This window comes from Alligator mississippiensis, chromosome 8, assembly GCF_030867095.1.
Source record: "Alligator mississippiensis isolate rAllMis1 chromosome 8, rAllMis1, whole genome shotgun sequence".
Classification (NCBI taxonomy): Eukaryota; Metazoa; Chordata; order Crocodylia; family Alligatoridae; genus Alligator; species Alligator mississippiensis.
The window spans coordinates 63,729,855-63,746,778 of NC_081831.1; the positions used below are offsets into that span (position 1 = coordinate 63,729,855).

At 42.7% G+C, this 16,924-nt stretch overlaps 1 protein-coding gene across 1 annotated transcript; it reads left to right on the forward strand.

The window, feature by feature from the left end:
- The first annotated feature begins 11,952 nt into the window (after positions 1–11,952).
- On the forward strand, positions 11,953–16,465 carry ASB12 (ankyrin repeat and SOCS box containing 12). The gene is given in 3 exon segments (XM_019487947.2): positions 11,953–11,989; positions 11,991–12,781; positions 14,973–16,465. Coding segments are annotated over 3 exon segments (954 nt in total). The 5' UTR covers positions 11,953–11,957; the 3' UTR covers positions 15,104–16,465.
- The last annotated feature ends 459 nt before the right edge of the window (positions 16,466–16,924 follow it).

Below are 16,924 nucleotides of genomic sequence, written 5' to 3' on the forward strand. Positions count from 1 at the left end.
TTCTCACACATCCATGTCTCAAACCCCTCAGTTCCTTATCTCAAGGAGTTCCTATATTTTTTTCTGAGAAAAGATTTCTGATCCTGCAAGGAGGGTAGTCTGCAACATTAGATGCCTTTTAAATCTTAAACCCTTTTTTTGCACCAGGTTAATGACCTGATGTGGCTCTATGAGCAGCTTCTCCTAAATTCTGTTTCCAGGAACTTCAGGTAGAAAATCCTCAAGACAGTTAAGTACACACCACCGCCCCCCAGCTCAGTAATCCACTCTGCAGGTTTATCTAGTGACATAACTTGAGGGAGGAAACTTTTGCAGGGTCAGATGAAATCACACCAGCACAGGGAGCCTTACAAAAGGATTAACATCTCTGTAATTTGTAGTGGGTGCTTGAAAATAAATGGTAGCAGGCAGCGAGTGCTGCTGAAAAACGGCAAGAGGGAAGATGGGAGCATATTTAAAGATAGATTTTTCGTAAGTGGAGGCTTTCGACTGACTTTTTTTCTAAAACTGAAATACTAGCCTGCAATTTATATTCTCCCTCTTATGAGAAATGCAGTTTGGACACAAGACATATCGTTGAGACTTAATTGAATTAATATTCTAAAAATATTAATTCAGTTAACTTTTGAGTACTGTTACAAAGTATAGTCTTAGATCTTGGATACTGTTTAAAACTCTCTTTTGGAACTCATTTTAGTAGATGAGATGATGGCTCAATAGTTACTTGGTTGGAGCAGCCGTTATAAAGTAAGTGTTTGGGTGAGAAGGGCTTAGTCCTTTGCAGCAGGGGTGTTCAATGTGATCTTCAAAAGGACACTAGATGCACATCTTGCTGGGGTTATTTGACCCCAGCAATCTTTCCTGCCCACAGGGAGCTGGACCTAATGAACTCATGAGGTCCCTTCCAACCCTAAACTTCTGTGAATCTGCGACCTGAAATCCCCCCTTTGCTTCATGCTCTCATACCAGCAGGCAAAAAGTGGAGTTTTTACATCACGTTTCTTAAATGGAACTGTCCTCTTGTAGGTCTTTGCCTTCTAACTGGACAGTTGCCCAGTAGTGCAGGGAAGGCCCTTGGGAACAGATGAAAATGAACAGATCAGGAATGTCCAGTTAATTTTGCTTATCAAACAAACGTTGACAAGGGAGTATGTTTTCTTCACTGATGGCGGCCCCTTTTTTGCTGTATCTGAACCCAATTAAATTTGGATCAGAATAAGATGGAGTAAAATAAATCATACCCCTTGTTTCCTGCTTTCCAGCCATGGATCCTCTAGGAGTGGTGCAAAGTTAGGTGGGTTTGGTTTTTTTATCTCCATTTTACAGATGGCAAAACCGAAGCACAGAAAGGAAGCGACTTGTCCAAGGACATGCAGTGATCAGCATCCAAACTGGAGCATGGTACTTTGGGGAACCAAAAATAAGTTCACTGCTTCAATGCAATCCAGTCACTGCATTTGCTGATTGAATGAAGAATAACATCTAAGTAAATGGGGCTCATGATCCTGAGGCCTACATACATTGACAAGTGCTTCTGATCAGTGGGCATCTGGTAGCTACCGTGTGGAACTTGAAACTGCAAATTCTTTCCAGAATGGGTAGGTGGGGATGCTAAATCCTTGGCACTTTTTAAAAATGTGATTCTTTCAGTAATCTGAAATATTCCTGACAATGTCAATTAATTTTTTTAGTTGCCTAAATTAGACTTTTCTTGTGGTTAATTGAATTGTTCACATTAATAATAAATTTGAGTCTACAAGGCTGTAATTTATGTTTCAGGGATGTTTATTGTCCCTGACAACTTCTTTGGTGTGGGTGATTGATAACTTCCCTTCATCAGTGAATATTAAACTTAACGTTGAGGAGGCACATTCCATTTTTAGCTGTTGTAGGTGTATTGTTCAAACCTCTTTAAGGCTGCCAGTGAGTCTTCTCAAAAAACCCTGCATTCACTAAAAATACTGATTAGGAAACTCAATGAGAACTGCGTAGTTGAACTTTAATTTCTAAATGAAACCTACTTTTCTATCCATGCAGAGCGCTAAATAATTCTGAGCTGGGGTAAAACTCAACATGAAAGGGCACCAGTTAAGCTAAATAGCCTACTTCTGAAGATTTCTTTTGCCTGGAGAGTATGTTAAAGTCTTATTTGACCCATTCTGTTTAATTATCCTTTAATATGGTCTCCTTACAGTGCAAGAGCCATTAATATTTCACCCCTTGCTGACAGTGTAATTGTTGCAGTGACTCAATTGAATTTGTCCAACAGATAAGAAGGCAGGAGATGTACAGAGTAAGCAAGCTGAAGCATTCTGAAGCATATGTAAAATGACAAGCTCCTCCAACGTTACATGGCAGAACATTTATATGGAAATTCTAAGTTGGTGACAAAATGTATCTGCTGATTTAAATATATAGAGGCAAATAGTTTGAATGTTTTTGTGCGGGGGCATTAGCAGGTTAAAGCTCTTACTGATGTCCTTCACTTTTTTTTTAATAGGAAAAATGCAAAACTCTCAGGCTGGGTTTGCACAGCTCAGTGAAGCTGGAATGCGTCTTACACTCATGAGTTCTTACGTTCAGGTAAAGCAGAAGCCTACCCTGAACAAGGCCTTATATTAGCTAAAACTGGTATACGTTTTTGTGTTTTTATGCCTCAATCATTTCTATCAATATGCACAGTTTTCAAGTTAAGGAGGGGTGTCAACTTGGACTTTGTGTTAATAAAAAGTGCCATTTACCAGTAAACCTTTTGCAGACAGATCAAATCTTCAGTCACCTGCCTTCAATGTTTTTGCTCCAGTGTAGTTGACTACAGCTTAGTAAATAATTCTGTTGATCAATAAAAGACTAGACCTCAGCTCCCTCTCAGCTAATATGAACAAGAAGTAGTAAAAAAACCCAAACTCTTTATCTGCTAAAGTGCAGATGTGACTGCACATATAGACCTATGGAGTAAAAGGGTGTGATTCATCTGTAGTAATTTTTCAGAGAACTGCTCTTTGAATAAATCAAGCGTGCAAATGTCATAGCCCCAAGCCTGTCCACTGTATGACATTTGACTACAGTGGTATTGTAAAATTTATCTTTTTCCATTAATTAAGGAAAGTCCCTGTGCCACAGCATGCGTGATCCAAATTAAGCTAAACAATGATAGGATGGAGAGGGAAGTTCATATCAGGTGTAGCAGACTGGGAAGGGTATAAAATGAGTTTGTAGATTTGTTCAGTTGCATTAGTTTCCTATTGACTTCAATGAAAGCAAGACAGATTCCTTTTTTTTTTTTTTGATAACATGCAAATTATCTAGTGATATTCATATAAAATATTTTCTGTGGCTGATACAGGGCTGCCAACAGCTTTTGAAAGCTATGAAGCTTAATTATGCAGATAATTTAATGCACAGAAAAATTTGCTTTTCAAGTTTAAATGTGGCAATTTGCAAGACTGTTTGGACTTCTCTGCACTTACTCTGGAAACCGGAATGTAAGAGTAATGTGATGATCTGAAAATTATGTGAATGAGAGTACCCCCCCTCCCTTTTGATAGGTCTTGATCTCCCACTAATCAGCTTTTCTTCTGCTAATTGTGTCTGCTACCCCAGAGAATTTCTCTCCTCCCCTCTGCTGTGTTTCACTATAGTGTGCCTGGGTTCCTGTGATCAGAGACCTGAGGAAGAATATCTCGCATTGGAAAGCTCATCTAACTTTATCCTGACTGCATAGTTCATCCAGTAAATGCTGTCACCCTAAGAAATCCTTGCCTTATCTGGAAATACATTTCTGGTGCTGCAGTCTACTCCAACAGTAGCTTTTTTAAGGACCTACTGCTCCTAGTTCATGGTTCTGTGGATGCTGGATAGTTTGTAAGTGAAAAACTTTTGAGTCTGCAGAATATGTGAGTCATAGTTTCTGCGATGTTTCTTAAAACTTTACTAATATGATTCTGACTCCCCTAAAACCTGCTGTACTGAAAACAAATGCAGGTTGAGGTTGAGAGGCACCCCAGATCTCATACCCTGTGCTAACTTCCCCAAAATGTCCATGGCTTGAAGCAACTTTAACAGCAAATATCTGGGCACCTGCTTTGACATGTGATTGTTATGCAGCCAATTCACAAATTAAAAGTGGAAACAAATTCAAATTGGCTTTCATAGTTCAGGCTCCTAATTAGTTTCTTCTCTGATCCATTTCTGGTGCTTTGGCCCCATTGATCCTCTGAGGATATACAGAGGTACTGAGACAACTGGAACAACTGCAAGAACAAGGGAATAATCTTCTGCAGTTTGTCTTTGGAGCCTGTTGAATTCCTTCGCTCTTGAGAATTACACATCTAGCTCCTCTTCCATGAGCTTCACTGGCAGCAGTCACTGATCTGATTCTTATGGTTGAGAACCGTGGTGCTCACAGATTTAGCCCCATGGGCCATGTGAATGGCACAGCGCTGGTCTGAGCACTTGGATTGGGACTAAGCTGCCTCTACCCAGGCCCAACACACTGGGATCAGGCCCAGGAGGCTCCCTGTGGGCAGGGGCTAGAGCTAGGGACAGAAGTTACACATAAACCAGTTTAAGTGATCAGAAACTGGTTTAAACCTGTAACAGAACAGAAGCTCAGTGTACATAAACCAGTTTCAAAATGGCTGAAACTGGTTTAAGATGAACCTGGTTGAACGTAGTATCAGACTTAACTGCGGGGAAGCGTGGGCACGCTTGAAAATACGTTGCAAGTACAAGGGGACCTAAACAGCTTGGCAAATAGGGCAGACCAGAACCAGATAAAGTTCAACATCAAGAAATGTAAAATGCTCCATCTGGGGATGAACAATCCCCTGCACACATACAGGCTTGGCAACGCCAACCTGACCAGCACGGCAAATGAAAAGGGACCTGGGGGTAATAACAGACCACAGTATGAACATGAGCCGGCAGTGCAATGCTGTAGCCAGCAGGGCTAACAATACTTTGGCATACATCAATCAACGCATCTTCAGCAAAACCAAAGAAGTGATTCTCCCACTTTACTCAGCACTGGTGAGACCGCAGCTGGAGTACTGCATCCACTTCTGGGTGCCACACTTTAACAAGGACATGGAAAAGCTTGAGAGAGTCCAGAGAAGAGCCACCCGTATGATCAGAGACTTACGCAAGAAGCCATATGAGGGAAGGCTGAGGGACTTGGGACTCTTCAGCCTGAGAAAGAGAAGGCTGAGGGGACCTGGTAGCAGCTTACCACTACATCAGAGGTGTATATAAAGGGCTCAGTGAATAATGGTTCACCAGGGCACCCTTGGAGAAAATTAGGAGTAATGGCCACAAACTCCTGGAAGACTGTTTCAGGCTCAACATTAGGAAAAACTTCTTCACGACTAGGGTGTCCAGGCTGTGAAATAAGCTCCCTTCAGAGGTGGTACAATCAGCTACCCTGGAAATCTTCAAGAGGAGACTGGACGGTCACTTTGCTGGGGTCAGCTGACCCCCAGTTATCTTTCCTGCTTGGTGCAGGAGGCTGGGCCCAATGATCTTCCCAGGTCCCTTCCAGCCTTACAGTCTAGGAATCTATGAATTAATTTATGATTTGGGGTCAAACCGGTTTATGAAACTTCTGTCCCAGACCCCTTCATGGTTCAAGTTAAATCAGAGTCTCCCAGCATGTTTTGCAGTCCTGGGCTGGGCTGGGCTGTCTGCTCCAGAGAGCACGGTTGGCCCTGTCCCTCTGCTCCCCAGCCATAGTGGTGAGGGCTGGCTGACAAGGGGGTGGGGGAGGGGGCAAGCCCGGCTGGGGATGCAGCCCAGTCTATGAGGGTGACTGCCCCCTCCCCACTCCGGCAAACCCCGGCTGGGGTCTGAGGCCAGGGAGGTGGGTTAAACATCCCTTCCCCACTCAGATTTACTGCTGGCTGCAAATCCCAAAAGCACCTGGAAGCAGGAAGAGGAAATGATGAGCAGCCCTGCAGGTTCCTACTTCTGTGATTCTGGACTGCAAATCCCAGAGACCTCGGGGGCAACAGGAAGAGGAAGCGAACACACAGCCAGCGATCCTGCTTTATTGCCCCCCAGCTTCTGGTTTGAGCCACTGCAGGCACGTGGCTGCATTTCCTGAATCAAAAGTAAATGTCTGTTTACCTGTTTCAATTTAATCTGTGCATCTTAAACTAACCTGCAAAGACTGAATCAGTTCAGCCTCAGGCTTTTTGACTGCCTGTACCTAGCCTAGATGACATTGCACCTGGGGGCTGGATCTTACCTGTGGGCTGAGTGCCCCTGGTTTAAAATAAAAATCTAGTAGATGAGATACTTTACAATACAATTAATACTTTAACAGCTCTTTGTAGCTAGTCAGGTTTTAAAATATAGATAGAACATAATGATTCTCAACCAGCATGTTCAACCCTGCAGATCGTTTTAAAGGTATTGCAGGGTTAGCACCGTTACATGTGCAAACAGGATTCACAAGATAAACCCAGGGTTTTCAAATAAGAATCTATCGTGTTAAAAACATCCTGATGTGTTGTGGTCTTTTTGAGTTCTTTGTCACAAGAGAATTGCTCTATTATTTTTATTTCATTAAAAAAGAAGAGTGAAAACTAAGCTGGCATTTTCTGAAGGGTGCCTTGAGTTTGCCAAGGGGTGTCTCAAGTCTGAAAAGGTTGAGAACCACTGAGATAGACGGATGGCCAGAAAAACAAGTGAGTCTGTGTACCACTGCCCTCTAGTGAATGAACTGCAGAATGTCACAGACAGAGGTTGACCTTAAATTTAGGTGGTAAAGAGGTTTAAGCTTTAGGATAGCAATATATTAATTCTGCCCTTGCTACCATGAAGCAAAAGGTCATTTGTCTGCCATGACCTCTGAATCATTTTTAGTCACTGCTTTTTCAGATCATTCAGTAATTTGGCCTGCATTCCTTGTTCCTAGATGAAGGTTCAGCTTTACATTTGACTGTATTTAGCAATCATTTTCTTTGCATAGACCTAACTTACCAAATGATCCAGACTGCTCTGGCTGCTCTGGACTGCTCACTATTTTTCACTCTGCTACTAGTCTTTCTATTTCCACATTATTAATGGAAATGTTGAATAGCATTGGGTATGGAACTGATCTTTGTAAAGCCTTGTTTGAAACACCCCTTTCAACTACAGTTCCTCACTGAGGGGCTGTTTCTGAGATCTGCTAGCCAGTTCTTAACCCATGTAATGTGTGTTCTGTTGATTTTGTACAGTGCTAATTTTAAAAAAAATCAGAATTGTTTACAGTAATAAGTCAAATATCTTATAAAAAGTTTATTGTCTCTTTGCTATTACCTTAATAACCAAAATGGTATTTCCCCAAGAACAAAATCAGTTGTGTGGTAGGACTGTCTTTCCATAAAAGCATATTGATTGCTACTAATTATGTTTCTAGCCTTTCCTTTTTCATCGATTGAATTCCCACATCAGCGTTGTAGTTATTTTGTGTGGATCTTGTCATGCTAGCTGGTCTATAACTCTATCATTTCGCTTGCTGTTTTTGAGTTTTAGCACAGAATTAGGTAAAATGCTGTCTCCAGATTTTCCCAGTATTCCAAGATTTATTAAAAACTAATGTTGATAGCCCAGATACCTCCTTAATTAACTGTTGGGATTTGGGAGTCTTAGTTACCTATGCTTGCTGTCCAAAAAGTATTTATCCCATGTAAATGTTTTTAATATCTTTCAGTTACTAATAGACTATAGCAAAGTACTGCTTTATTCTTACATAATATAAATGCATCATTACAAATGCAGAAGAAATACTGAATGCATTTCCTGTATCATTAATGGTTTTACCATCTCCAGTAATAAGCCTATGCCAGTGCTAGAATTTCTTTTTATTTTTTAGATACTTTAAAAATCAAACAAACCTTTTTGTAGTCTCAATCTGTCAGCCAACAGTTTTTTCCTTGATATCATTAGCTTCCCTTATCAATGTACTATGCATCATAACTTGTATTTTATCTCCTCTTTTCATTTGTATTATATTGCTTGTTTTTATTTTTAATTGCTGCCTTTACTTCATCATTGAACCAGGGATGGTTTTTACGCAGAGCTGTCTGTCTTGATTATAGAATCCTAATCTTGATAGTGGCTTCTTTATTATCTAATAAACCCTTCTTAAGTGCTCCCAATTTTTATTCAAATATTTCTGTCCACATTGTTCCACATAATTGCTTTCGCTCATGATTTCCTCAGCTTTGGAAAAAATGAAAATTTTGAAGCAATGGAATCTGCTTTACGGCACATTTAGAAATGGCAAAATTACAGGAGACCGAAGTCCAAACAATCTGCAGCAAATTGCAGATTTGATTAATTAATCATGCTTAGCATTGCCTGGCACTTCACATTCTTCAACGTGCTATATAAACTATTTTGGGTATGCTGCTGGTGAAGGGCTTAATAGACTTCCTTATCAGAGAGCCCCCAGATTTAGCTCTTGCAGTATGGGAGATCTTTCTGCTGGATAATTCAGTTTATTTCTTTTAGTATCTCATAGCACTGATAACACTACTTCACACTCAGACTATTCCTTCTTGTCTGCAAAAATGTTTAAAGGGAACTGGATAAGATAAAATGACACTTTTACCAGCTGACAGCTTTTGATAAGGCAGCCCCAAACACTACCAGTCCACCTACTTGTTTTGCTCACTATTCTGAGGCACACAGAAGCTTTTTTGCCTTACTGCAAGTTGTTTAGCTTTGTAAAATAAAAGAGGTGGTAGGTTGGGGAGGAAAGGCAAATCTGCCTGATTGTCCATAATCTGGTAACCAGGCATCACAAAACTTCGAACTCTTACACCCAGTGCATCCTGGAGTAGCCAGCAAATAGCTCAGTCTCTCCATAATTCAGGAATAAGCCAAAGTGCTGGGAATCATTAGCCATAATTCATATTTCTCTGGAGGTGAAAAAGGCCTTGGAGAAGGGGATACAGGTTGGGAGAACATCAGTTTGGGAAGAATTAGGCAAAATTTAGAGAGCACTGCAAATCCTAGAGACCAGTGTGGGTGTAATTGAGAGTAGGAAGGAAGATGCCAGCCCCAGGCAGGGAAGTGACCAGCATCACGAGTATTAGGACAAACACACGAGTGAATCTGGGTAAATGTGACTGACTTTGGATGGGGAAAAATAACATAAATGTTGTGTGCGTGTGTCTGCTCTGTCTACTACCCCACATCTCACCCCCTGGAGAAGCACCTGTCTGCTTCCCACTCTGGCTTAGACCTCCTCCCACCCCCGTCTATATATATTCATCCCAGTGGGAACTTTCCAAGAATGGAAGTAGTAAGATAAAACGCCTGTGGGGCTAAAATTAGCTTGCAAGCCCTGGCCCTTCTCCCTGCCCCTGGCATTTCAGTTGTGCTCCTGATGGCCTCCCTCTCTCCAGCCACACAGAGCTTGATACCTCGCCTCTTGGAGGAGAATTCTTCTTCTTGGAGGATTGTCTCCCTTCTGCACAAGGCGGAGGAGAATTAGCCCTGGGAGAGCAGCCTCCTGCACAGCACTGGGTGAGCGCTGGCTACCTCACAAAGGTCAGACAGCCACACAATGATAGCCAGGCAATTCTGGCAACTTCAAGGTAATTCGGCAACCTCAGCTTTCAGTTTGTGAGTATGTTTCCTGCTGTTCTAAACAGAACCTGTTAGTTTTGACCCGAGCCCCTTTTCTTTTGACTGTCAAATGAGCCGATGTTTTGCTTTAGGGGATTGTCTCAGTGTCTGGCATCAAGTGGCTATTTTGATCAGCGATCATGTGAAATACATGCTTTTTACTCTGGTGTTTACAAGGTGAAGGGAGTGTCACTATGTAGACGCTGATTCCTGGTTTTAATAATCATTACAGCCGTCCTTTACTTTCAGTATCTTCCTTTTAAGTATAGCTGTGCTTTCCTTTCAAGTCGAGACTTGCTTAAGAGAAAATAAGTTATAAGTAATGTTGTTTCTCTGTTAGGTCCAGGGCTTCATTATTTTATTGACCGTTGCTTTGGCTTTTGCTCATCCAGTTGAATAGATTCAGGCTCAATAGATTTTTGTGTACAAAACCTGCCTAACAAATTCAGAAAATCTTGCTGCTAAAATGATGTTTTAGGGACAGATACACTTCATTGCCTGTGGTAGGTGTATATATCATTTGTCTAAAGCTAGTGTGTATGTCCTTTAACATGCCTCTTTCTGTGGTAAGTGCCACTCTTATTGGAAGGGGTGTAGGTTGTAGCCATGTCGGTCTAAGACAGGGGTTGAGAAGGCCCTAGGGGGTACACATGGGCAGGCAGGGATGGAGCGCTGCCATGCACCATCCCGCACTGCTGTGCAGGCACTGCCCGCCTGGCTGGACGTGGGGGGCAGGCAAAGTTTACACATGGCGGCTGCTGCCACTCCATGTTTGGCCACGTGCCACCCCTTCACCCCTGCTTTGCATCCAGCTGCCAGGGGTACACTGATCCATAAAGGTAGAAAACCCCTGGTCTAAGGACATAGGCAGACAAGGTTCTTTGGGTAAATCCAGTATCTTTATTAGACCAACTCAAATAGCTGGAAAAATGCTTCTTAGCACTCTTATTGGAAGTGTATTTATTGGTTTCACGATGCAACTAACTAGAGGAACAGAGAATTTCAGCTTCTTCTGAAAGAATTTGACACATCTTTTAGGGGTAGGAATGGCAAGGGCTGTCCCTTGAGGTGACTTCTGTGGGAGGAGTCCCTCGATGTTTGGGGAAGGGAATGTGTCAGGAATTCCTGTAGCCCGTCCCTGCCTTCTAGCATTTCGCAGCGGGTCAGGTGCAGCCTGGGAGATTGCACATTCCTTTGGAGCATTATGTATTCTTGCAGAGGCTGGCAACCAGATCTGGACTGATCTTGCAACTCCGATTATTTGACTTCATTACAGCTTCTGTGCAAAAAGAAACAATTGGTCAGAGGTGGAGAAGATTTTCCCCATCCCCACTCTTTTCTCCTGCTGCCCTGCTTCAGGGTAGGGGAGGAAGGGCTGAGAAGGGAGATATATTGGATAGTGAGATGCCTGTATGTTTAGTACAGAAAGACCCTTCCTGCCTTTCTGAAAACCCATAATTGGATTTGTCTGTTTCCATTAGCTCCACAAGTCATTTTTCAGTATAAATGAATTGAACCAAACCTGTGACTTTTCCAGTCCCTTCCAAATTGCAAGGGAAAAAAAATGAGCAAGGTGACTGTATCTGCTCCTGAGTAAGCATCAGCAATGGGTCTGGCTCTCCAGCCTACTTGAGCATTTTCTTTAGATCTCAACGTGCTTGGGAAAGTGGCTGAACATCTTCCCATTTGACTGACGGTGTTACCTGAGGCAAGGTGAAGGGGAAGGAGACTGATTTTCATAGATGCTCAGTACTCGACCACTCTCATAAACAGCCATGGGGGCTGGGGAGTCCTGAGCATTCATGAAAAGCCAGCCTCCTTGTTCACCTTTTAGATGCCAAATTTTTGTTCATAAGTGACCTCCCCTAGTCACACCACAGGGTTGTCCTGACCCAGGTCTTGCAAATCCTAGCCCCAGCCCATATCCAGTGTCTTCTTCCTCTCACCTCAAACAATCACTGTAGAAACCATGGTTATAACTGGTGGCGAATGCCCCAGGGAATGTTGCTTTCTGAACACCTACATAGGTGTTGCTTTGAGGCCTTGTGGTCCATGCTTACACTGAAGCAACAGGCTTAGATCTTTTTAGATCTAAACCAATTGGCTTAGATCTTTTTGGTTTAGATCTTAGCAATTGGTTTAGATCTTTTTGTCCTAAAACTTCAGTTTCCTGGGATCTATCAGGTATAAGAATGAACATGTCTGCATGAGGAACAAAGGATGTAACATGATTGATGACTTCATCTTTATGTCCCTCCACTTGAGTGTGAGGAAAATGAGACTGCTTTTCTGAACGAATCCTGCTTTTGTTCCACAGATCTCATGCATTACAGCTCATGATGAAAGTCGTGCTTAGGAGACAAACAAACAATGAGTCTCATAGACGTAACCAAAATTTTCTCCATGCTCCAGCCCTGCGAAGATGAAGATGATGATGGAGAGAGGCAAGAGTTGAACCAAGCGGTGTCCCAAGATGATTACCAAACTGTAGATAAACTCTTGTGCCAAGACAGATACAAAAGATTTATCAACAGCAGAAGTGGCTGGGGTGTTCCTGGGACTCTGCTTCGCCTAGCAGCGTCTAAGGGCCACCTAAGAAGTTTAGGAGTTCTCCTGGCTCACGGAGCAGAGGTGGACAGCCTGGATGTGAAGGCACAGACTCCGCTGTTCACTGCTGTTAGTAATGGCCACCTCGACTGTGTGAAAGCCCTGCTGGAGGCAGGGGCCTGTCCTTCTGGCAGCATCTACAATAACTGTTCTCCCCTGCTCACAGCTGCTCGGGATGGAGACCTCAGTATTCTCCAGGAACTCTTAGACCATGGGGCAGAAGCTAATGTTAAATCAAGGGTCCCAGATTGGGCTGCCAATACTGCAGCTTGTTCTGGCCCTTTGTACCTCTCTGCCGTCTATGGACACCTGGAATGTTTTAAGATGCTGTTACTTTATGGAGCTGACCCCGATTACAACTGCACTGATGAGAAAATGATTGCACGCATCAAGCGGCCCAAGACACTGCTTGAAATCTGCCTGAGACATAGCTGTGGGAGTGAGTTCATAAGATTGCTCATTGATTTTGGAGCCAATGTGTACTTACCTAACATTGCAGTAGATAAGATCTCACCGAAGACTGAGGGTCTGGAACTGCTGATCAGGGAAAGAGGTAATCTGTGTGCACAGCTATCCATTTGAAAACTTTTGTATTATTCATAAATAGGGGTCTACCTCGATTGTGGGGGGACTTAACAATTTTCACAGGTTTCTTGCAGAATAAAATTCTAATTCCACAGTCATTTCACGGAGGCCCCACCCCTTGGTGCTGGTTGGCAGAGAGGCCCTGCTCTTCGGCACTGATTGGCAGGGAGGTCCTGGGGGGAGGAGGGATGATAGGGCAGCTGTCATATTGTCTGATGCCCTGTCAGCCAGCTCTTTCCCCTCCAGGCAGCAAGGACTGCTGGCTCCCACTGGGGAGCCAGCATTTTATTTTGATTAAGTTTTTTTGTTCATTTAGTAGATTTCATGGACAATTCCAGATTTCATGGTTTCCATGAAATCCGTGAAGCTGCAAATTAAATAGGTCCCTACCCATAAACTACTTGACAATGATCATTTTTTATTCATCTCCCCCAACAAACCAATTGCCATCAATTTGGAAAAGGGTTTGCAGTAATTTGTTCCCCCTAAAATTTCAGTTGGGTGCCATATTCTTTACTCCCTGTCTTAAACCCTGGGAAAGTGTTGTTGTGCTATTAACTGTGACATTTACTCCAGCTGATATTGCTGTCAGTGCAGGTTACATAGGACACAAATCATCAACTCCTAACATTCCCACAGTGGGATGTTAACTAATGAGCCTACAGTCACTTTTCCACAAGGCACCTCTCCTTTCAGGACTATTTAGCTCCTTTCCTTTCTTCTCCCACTAAAATACTCAGCTCACAGGGTATGTATCAGGCCTGAGTCAAGGCTACCTTCCTTTCCTCTACAAGTGTAGCTTGGTCAGGAAATCTCAGTTGCTTCCGCCCAAGTTTGTTGACTGCAAGAGTTGTTACAGCCATGGGGGATGAAGATGAGGGACAAAATAGGAGTGACTGTCCAAGTGCTCCAATGTGATCAGGATTCAAATCAATGAATTCTCAGGGACCTCCTTCCCCTACCCCTTACTGGCAAGAGTCAAAGTAAAAGCAAAGTTACGTTGGCTTGAGGTTAATAAAAATTCTTGCGTAGGGACAGTGAACGCTTAATCTTTCAGAAGCTGATACAGCAGAATGTAGGGTAAAGAAGGAGAGCAGATAAACCTAGTAACTTCATCCCATGGGTGTTCTCTTCAAAGGTATAATTCACCATTGATGCAGCTCCTCCACACTTAGTAACTGTGGGAACATGAGCGTTTATAGTGCTCAGCTGTCATTGCCAACGAAACCTCTAGCCTTGTTCTCAGTAGGTTTAGGTGACCACAGCCTTGTTCTCAGTAGGTTTAGGTGACCACAGCCTTGTTCTCAGTAGGTTTAGGTGGCACAATGATGACCAATGTCTACTGATGTTTTCATCTCCAGCAAAGATGTAGTTGTACCAGTGAAACAATGGGAAATGTCCCAAAAAGTGCCTAGGTAGGTACAGCTCCCATGACACACCTAAGGCTAAGCTTATCATTTAACATGTACAGTACCCTGGCCATAGGAAGGACCTTGTCTTGTGCCTCTTATATGCTTTCTGCACTGACAGAAAAGCTGGAATTTGAAAATCTGTGTCAAAAAAGTGGTTTGCTGAATAAGCAAATTATTCTGTAGGTAGTGACATGGATGTGCTGCAAGTTCGTGACGGGCTGAAGGCTCACTGAGTTCACAGATGTGTGATGAAGGTTATAAGGGTGAGAAGACACAGCTAAAGGTTGTTTCTCAGCAGCACTCAAATTCTGGCCATCTATGCAGAATGCCATCATCATTGTCACCGATGATCAGACCGTCCGCAGATTATCATTCAAAGCACAGAGCCAGGCCGCTGGCATTATGCAATCTGAACCATGCAGACCCATCTGCTTTCAGGAACGCTACTGTGAGATTGTGTCTAATGTCATGCCCATTGACACAGTCTCCAGGTGGCAGGCTGCACGATGATGCAATTTATTCATTAAAAAGGTTGCAGTAGCCAGACACCTTGCAGCTGGCAGAAAGCCAAAGTGTGTGCATATTGCAGTGTACCAAGAGCATTTGTGCATGAGAGAAACAAACTGGGTTATCCGTGGAGTACTAATGCTCTCTTTGCTTATGGAGGTGCATGAGGTTTGGAGGTTTTGTGTCCAGAAAGCTTGTGGTGATTCCTCAGTCTTTGTTTGTCATCTTTTTCCTCTACAGCTCATCCCAAATCCCTGATGTCTCAGGCTAGGTTGGCTGTCAGGAAGCTTCTGAAACGTGCCAGGAGAGCCCGAGCCATAGATCAGCTGGAGATTCCACCTGTGCTAGTGAACTACCTCAAGCACCGATAGTAAGCGGGGATCAGAGTAATACCCTGGAAGAGTTACAAAGCTCAAGACCAAAGCCTTGCATAATGTGTTGACCACCTGGCTAAGATGATGTTACAGAATAGCAATTATATGTGTATTGCTGCCATCTATTGCTCATCTGTGCTGTCTGCATTTGCTTGCGTTAGACCTCTGAAAGGCATGTTCGCCATTTTGAAAACAAACCACATAAAAGGTATTGAGGACAGAAGCTGAAGGAAAAAGAACGAGCTCCCTCAGTGTGCTGAAAGGCCCAGCGTGTGGTGTTAGAAAAGAATCAGGTTTAATTGCTTTAGATCATCTTGGTTTTCTACCCTCATATTTTAGTACTTTGACCTCTTCCTATTAGTGACTGTTAAGTGGAGACAGAGTCCATAGGGCTGTGGCAGAACAAAGCAAAATCTGAAGGAGAAAAACAAAGAAAAGAAAAGGGCTGGTTTTCCCTCCTGCCTTTAACCAGGAAAGGAAAGATGGTACAATAGGGTAAAGAGTACAGTAGTTGATCTTTCCTCTGGAGTGTGACCTTAGATGAATGTAATTATTTAATGGTCTTATTTTACTTTTGAAAATCAGTTTCCTGGGAAGTTGTACTGTTGCTTATCATGCTCTCTCAGCTGGAATTAGAAGCTGCAATCAGACTTGTGATTTACATAAGGTGTGTGAATTTTGGAACTGATAAAAGTTGTCAGTCTGGAGCCCTCCATGTTAGCTACAAACAGTAAATGGGTAAGGTGGTTGGAGAAGAGCAGTACTCGCCTCTTGCCCTTCTTCACAAAGCATAACTTATTTCTTAGCAAGTCCCAGGAGAAGAAGGCATATCAGTCTCCACAGCCTATTCTCTGTGGCCCCTGCTAGGACTGAGAGGGACAAGAACAAGACTACCTGATGCTACCCATTAGTAGTTGGCCTGAGACCATCTGCTCATTTGTTGGAAGATCCTTCAGGCAATGACCATATTGTCTCCACTATTTTGTACAGCACCAAGGGAGTGATGGATACAGGAATACCCATCTATATAGCAGCCATTCAATGGTAACAGCTTCCAGTCAAGGGCTGGATCTGAAATGGTGACTTGAACAAAAATCTGCATATTCTATAATGGATCTCTTGAGCCTTTCTGTCCCTATATGTTTAAAAGTTAAAACACACTGGCAGGAGTATAAACAAATGGGTTCAGGTGGGATGAAGGGGACAGGAGCTTCTCCTAATCTGTTGCATGCTTCTGATTTTACAGTTTAAAAAAGGCATATCCTAGTCCTAATTAATCAGTTCTGGCTTGTTTGATAACTACTGTTTAATTGTTAACTGGAGAGACTTGCTGCCTTCTGGTGTCATATGAAAGTATGAATTTGGTACAATATCAATGGAAACTTGACTCTGTCTGTTAGCTGTTTCTTAACTGTTAATATCTTGGTTCATAAATATGTAAAAAAGCATGATGTGCTTTATTCTCTAGAAAAGGACTGACAACAGTCCATCTGATGGTAAGCAAAAAACATCTGAGCCTGGGATTCCTTCTACCCCATTTCTAATTGACTTTGATTAAGTACAATATTTGACTTGGATCCTTAAACTGAGTTAGTTAAAACTTTGACAAGGCCTTAGATGCAGTTTGTTCCCTGATCAAACTTCTCTGCAAGCTGTATAATTTCTAATCTAATTTTAATGGCTGAGTAATAAGCTGCTGGAAAAGAAATTTATGAATAACATCCCTGATCCCTGATCCTCCTCAGAGGTGCCAACAGACCTAGTGCACCACCCTAGCGCACCATGACTCACAGGAACATTTAGAGTATGTGGGGCTGG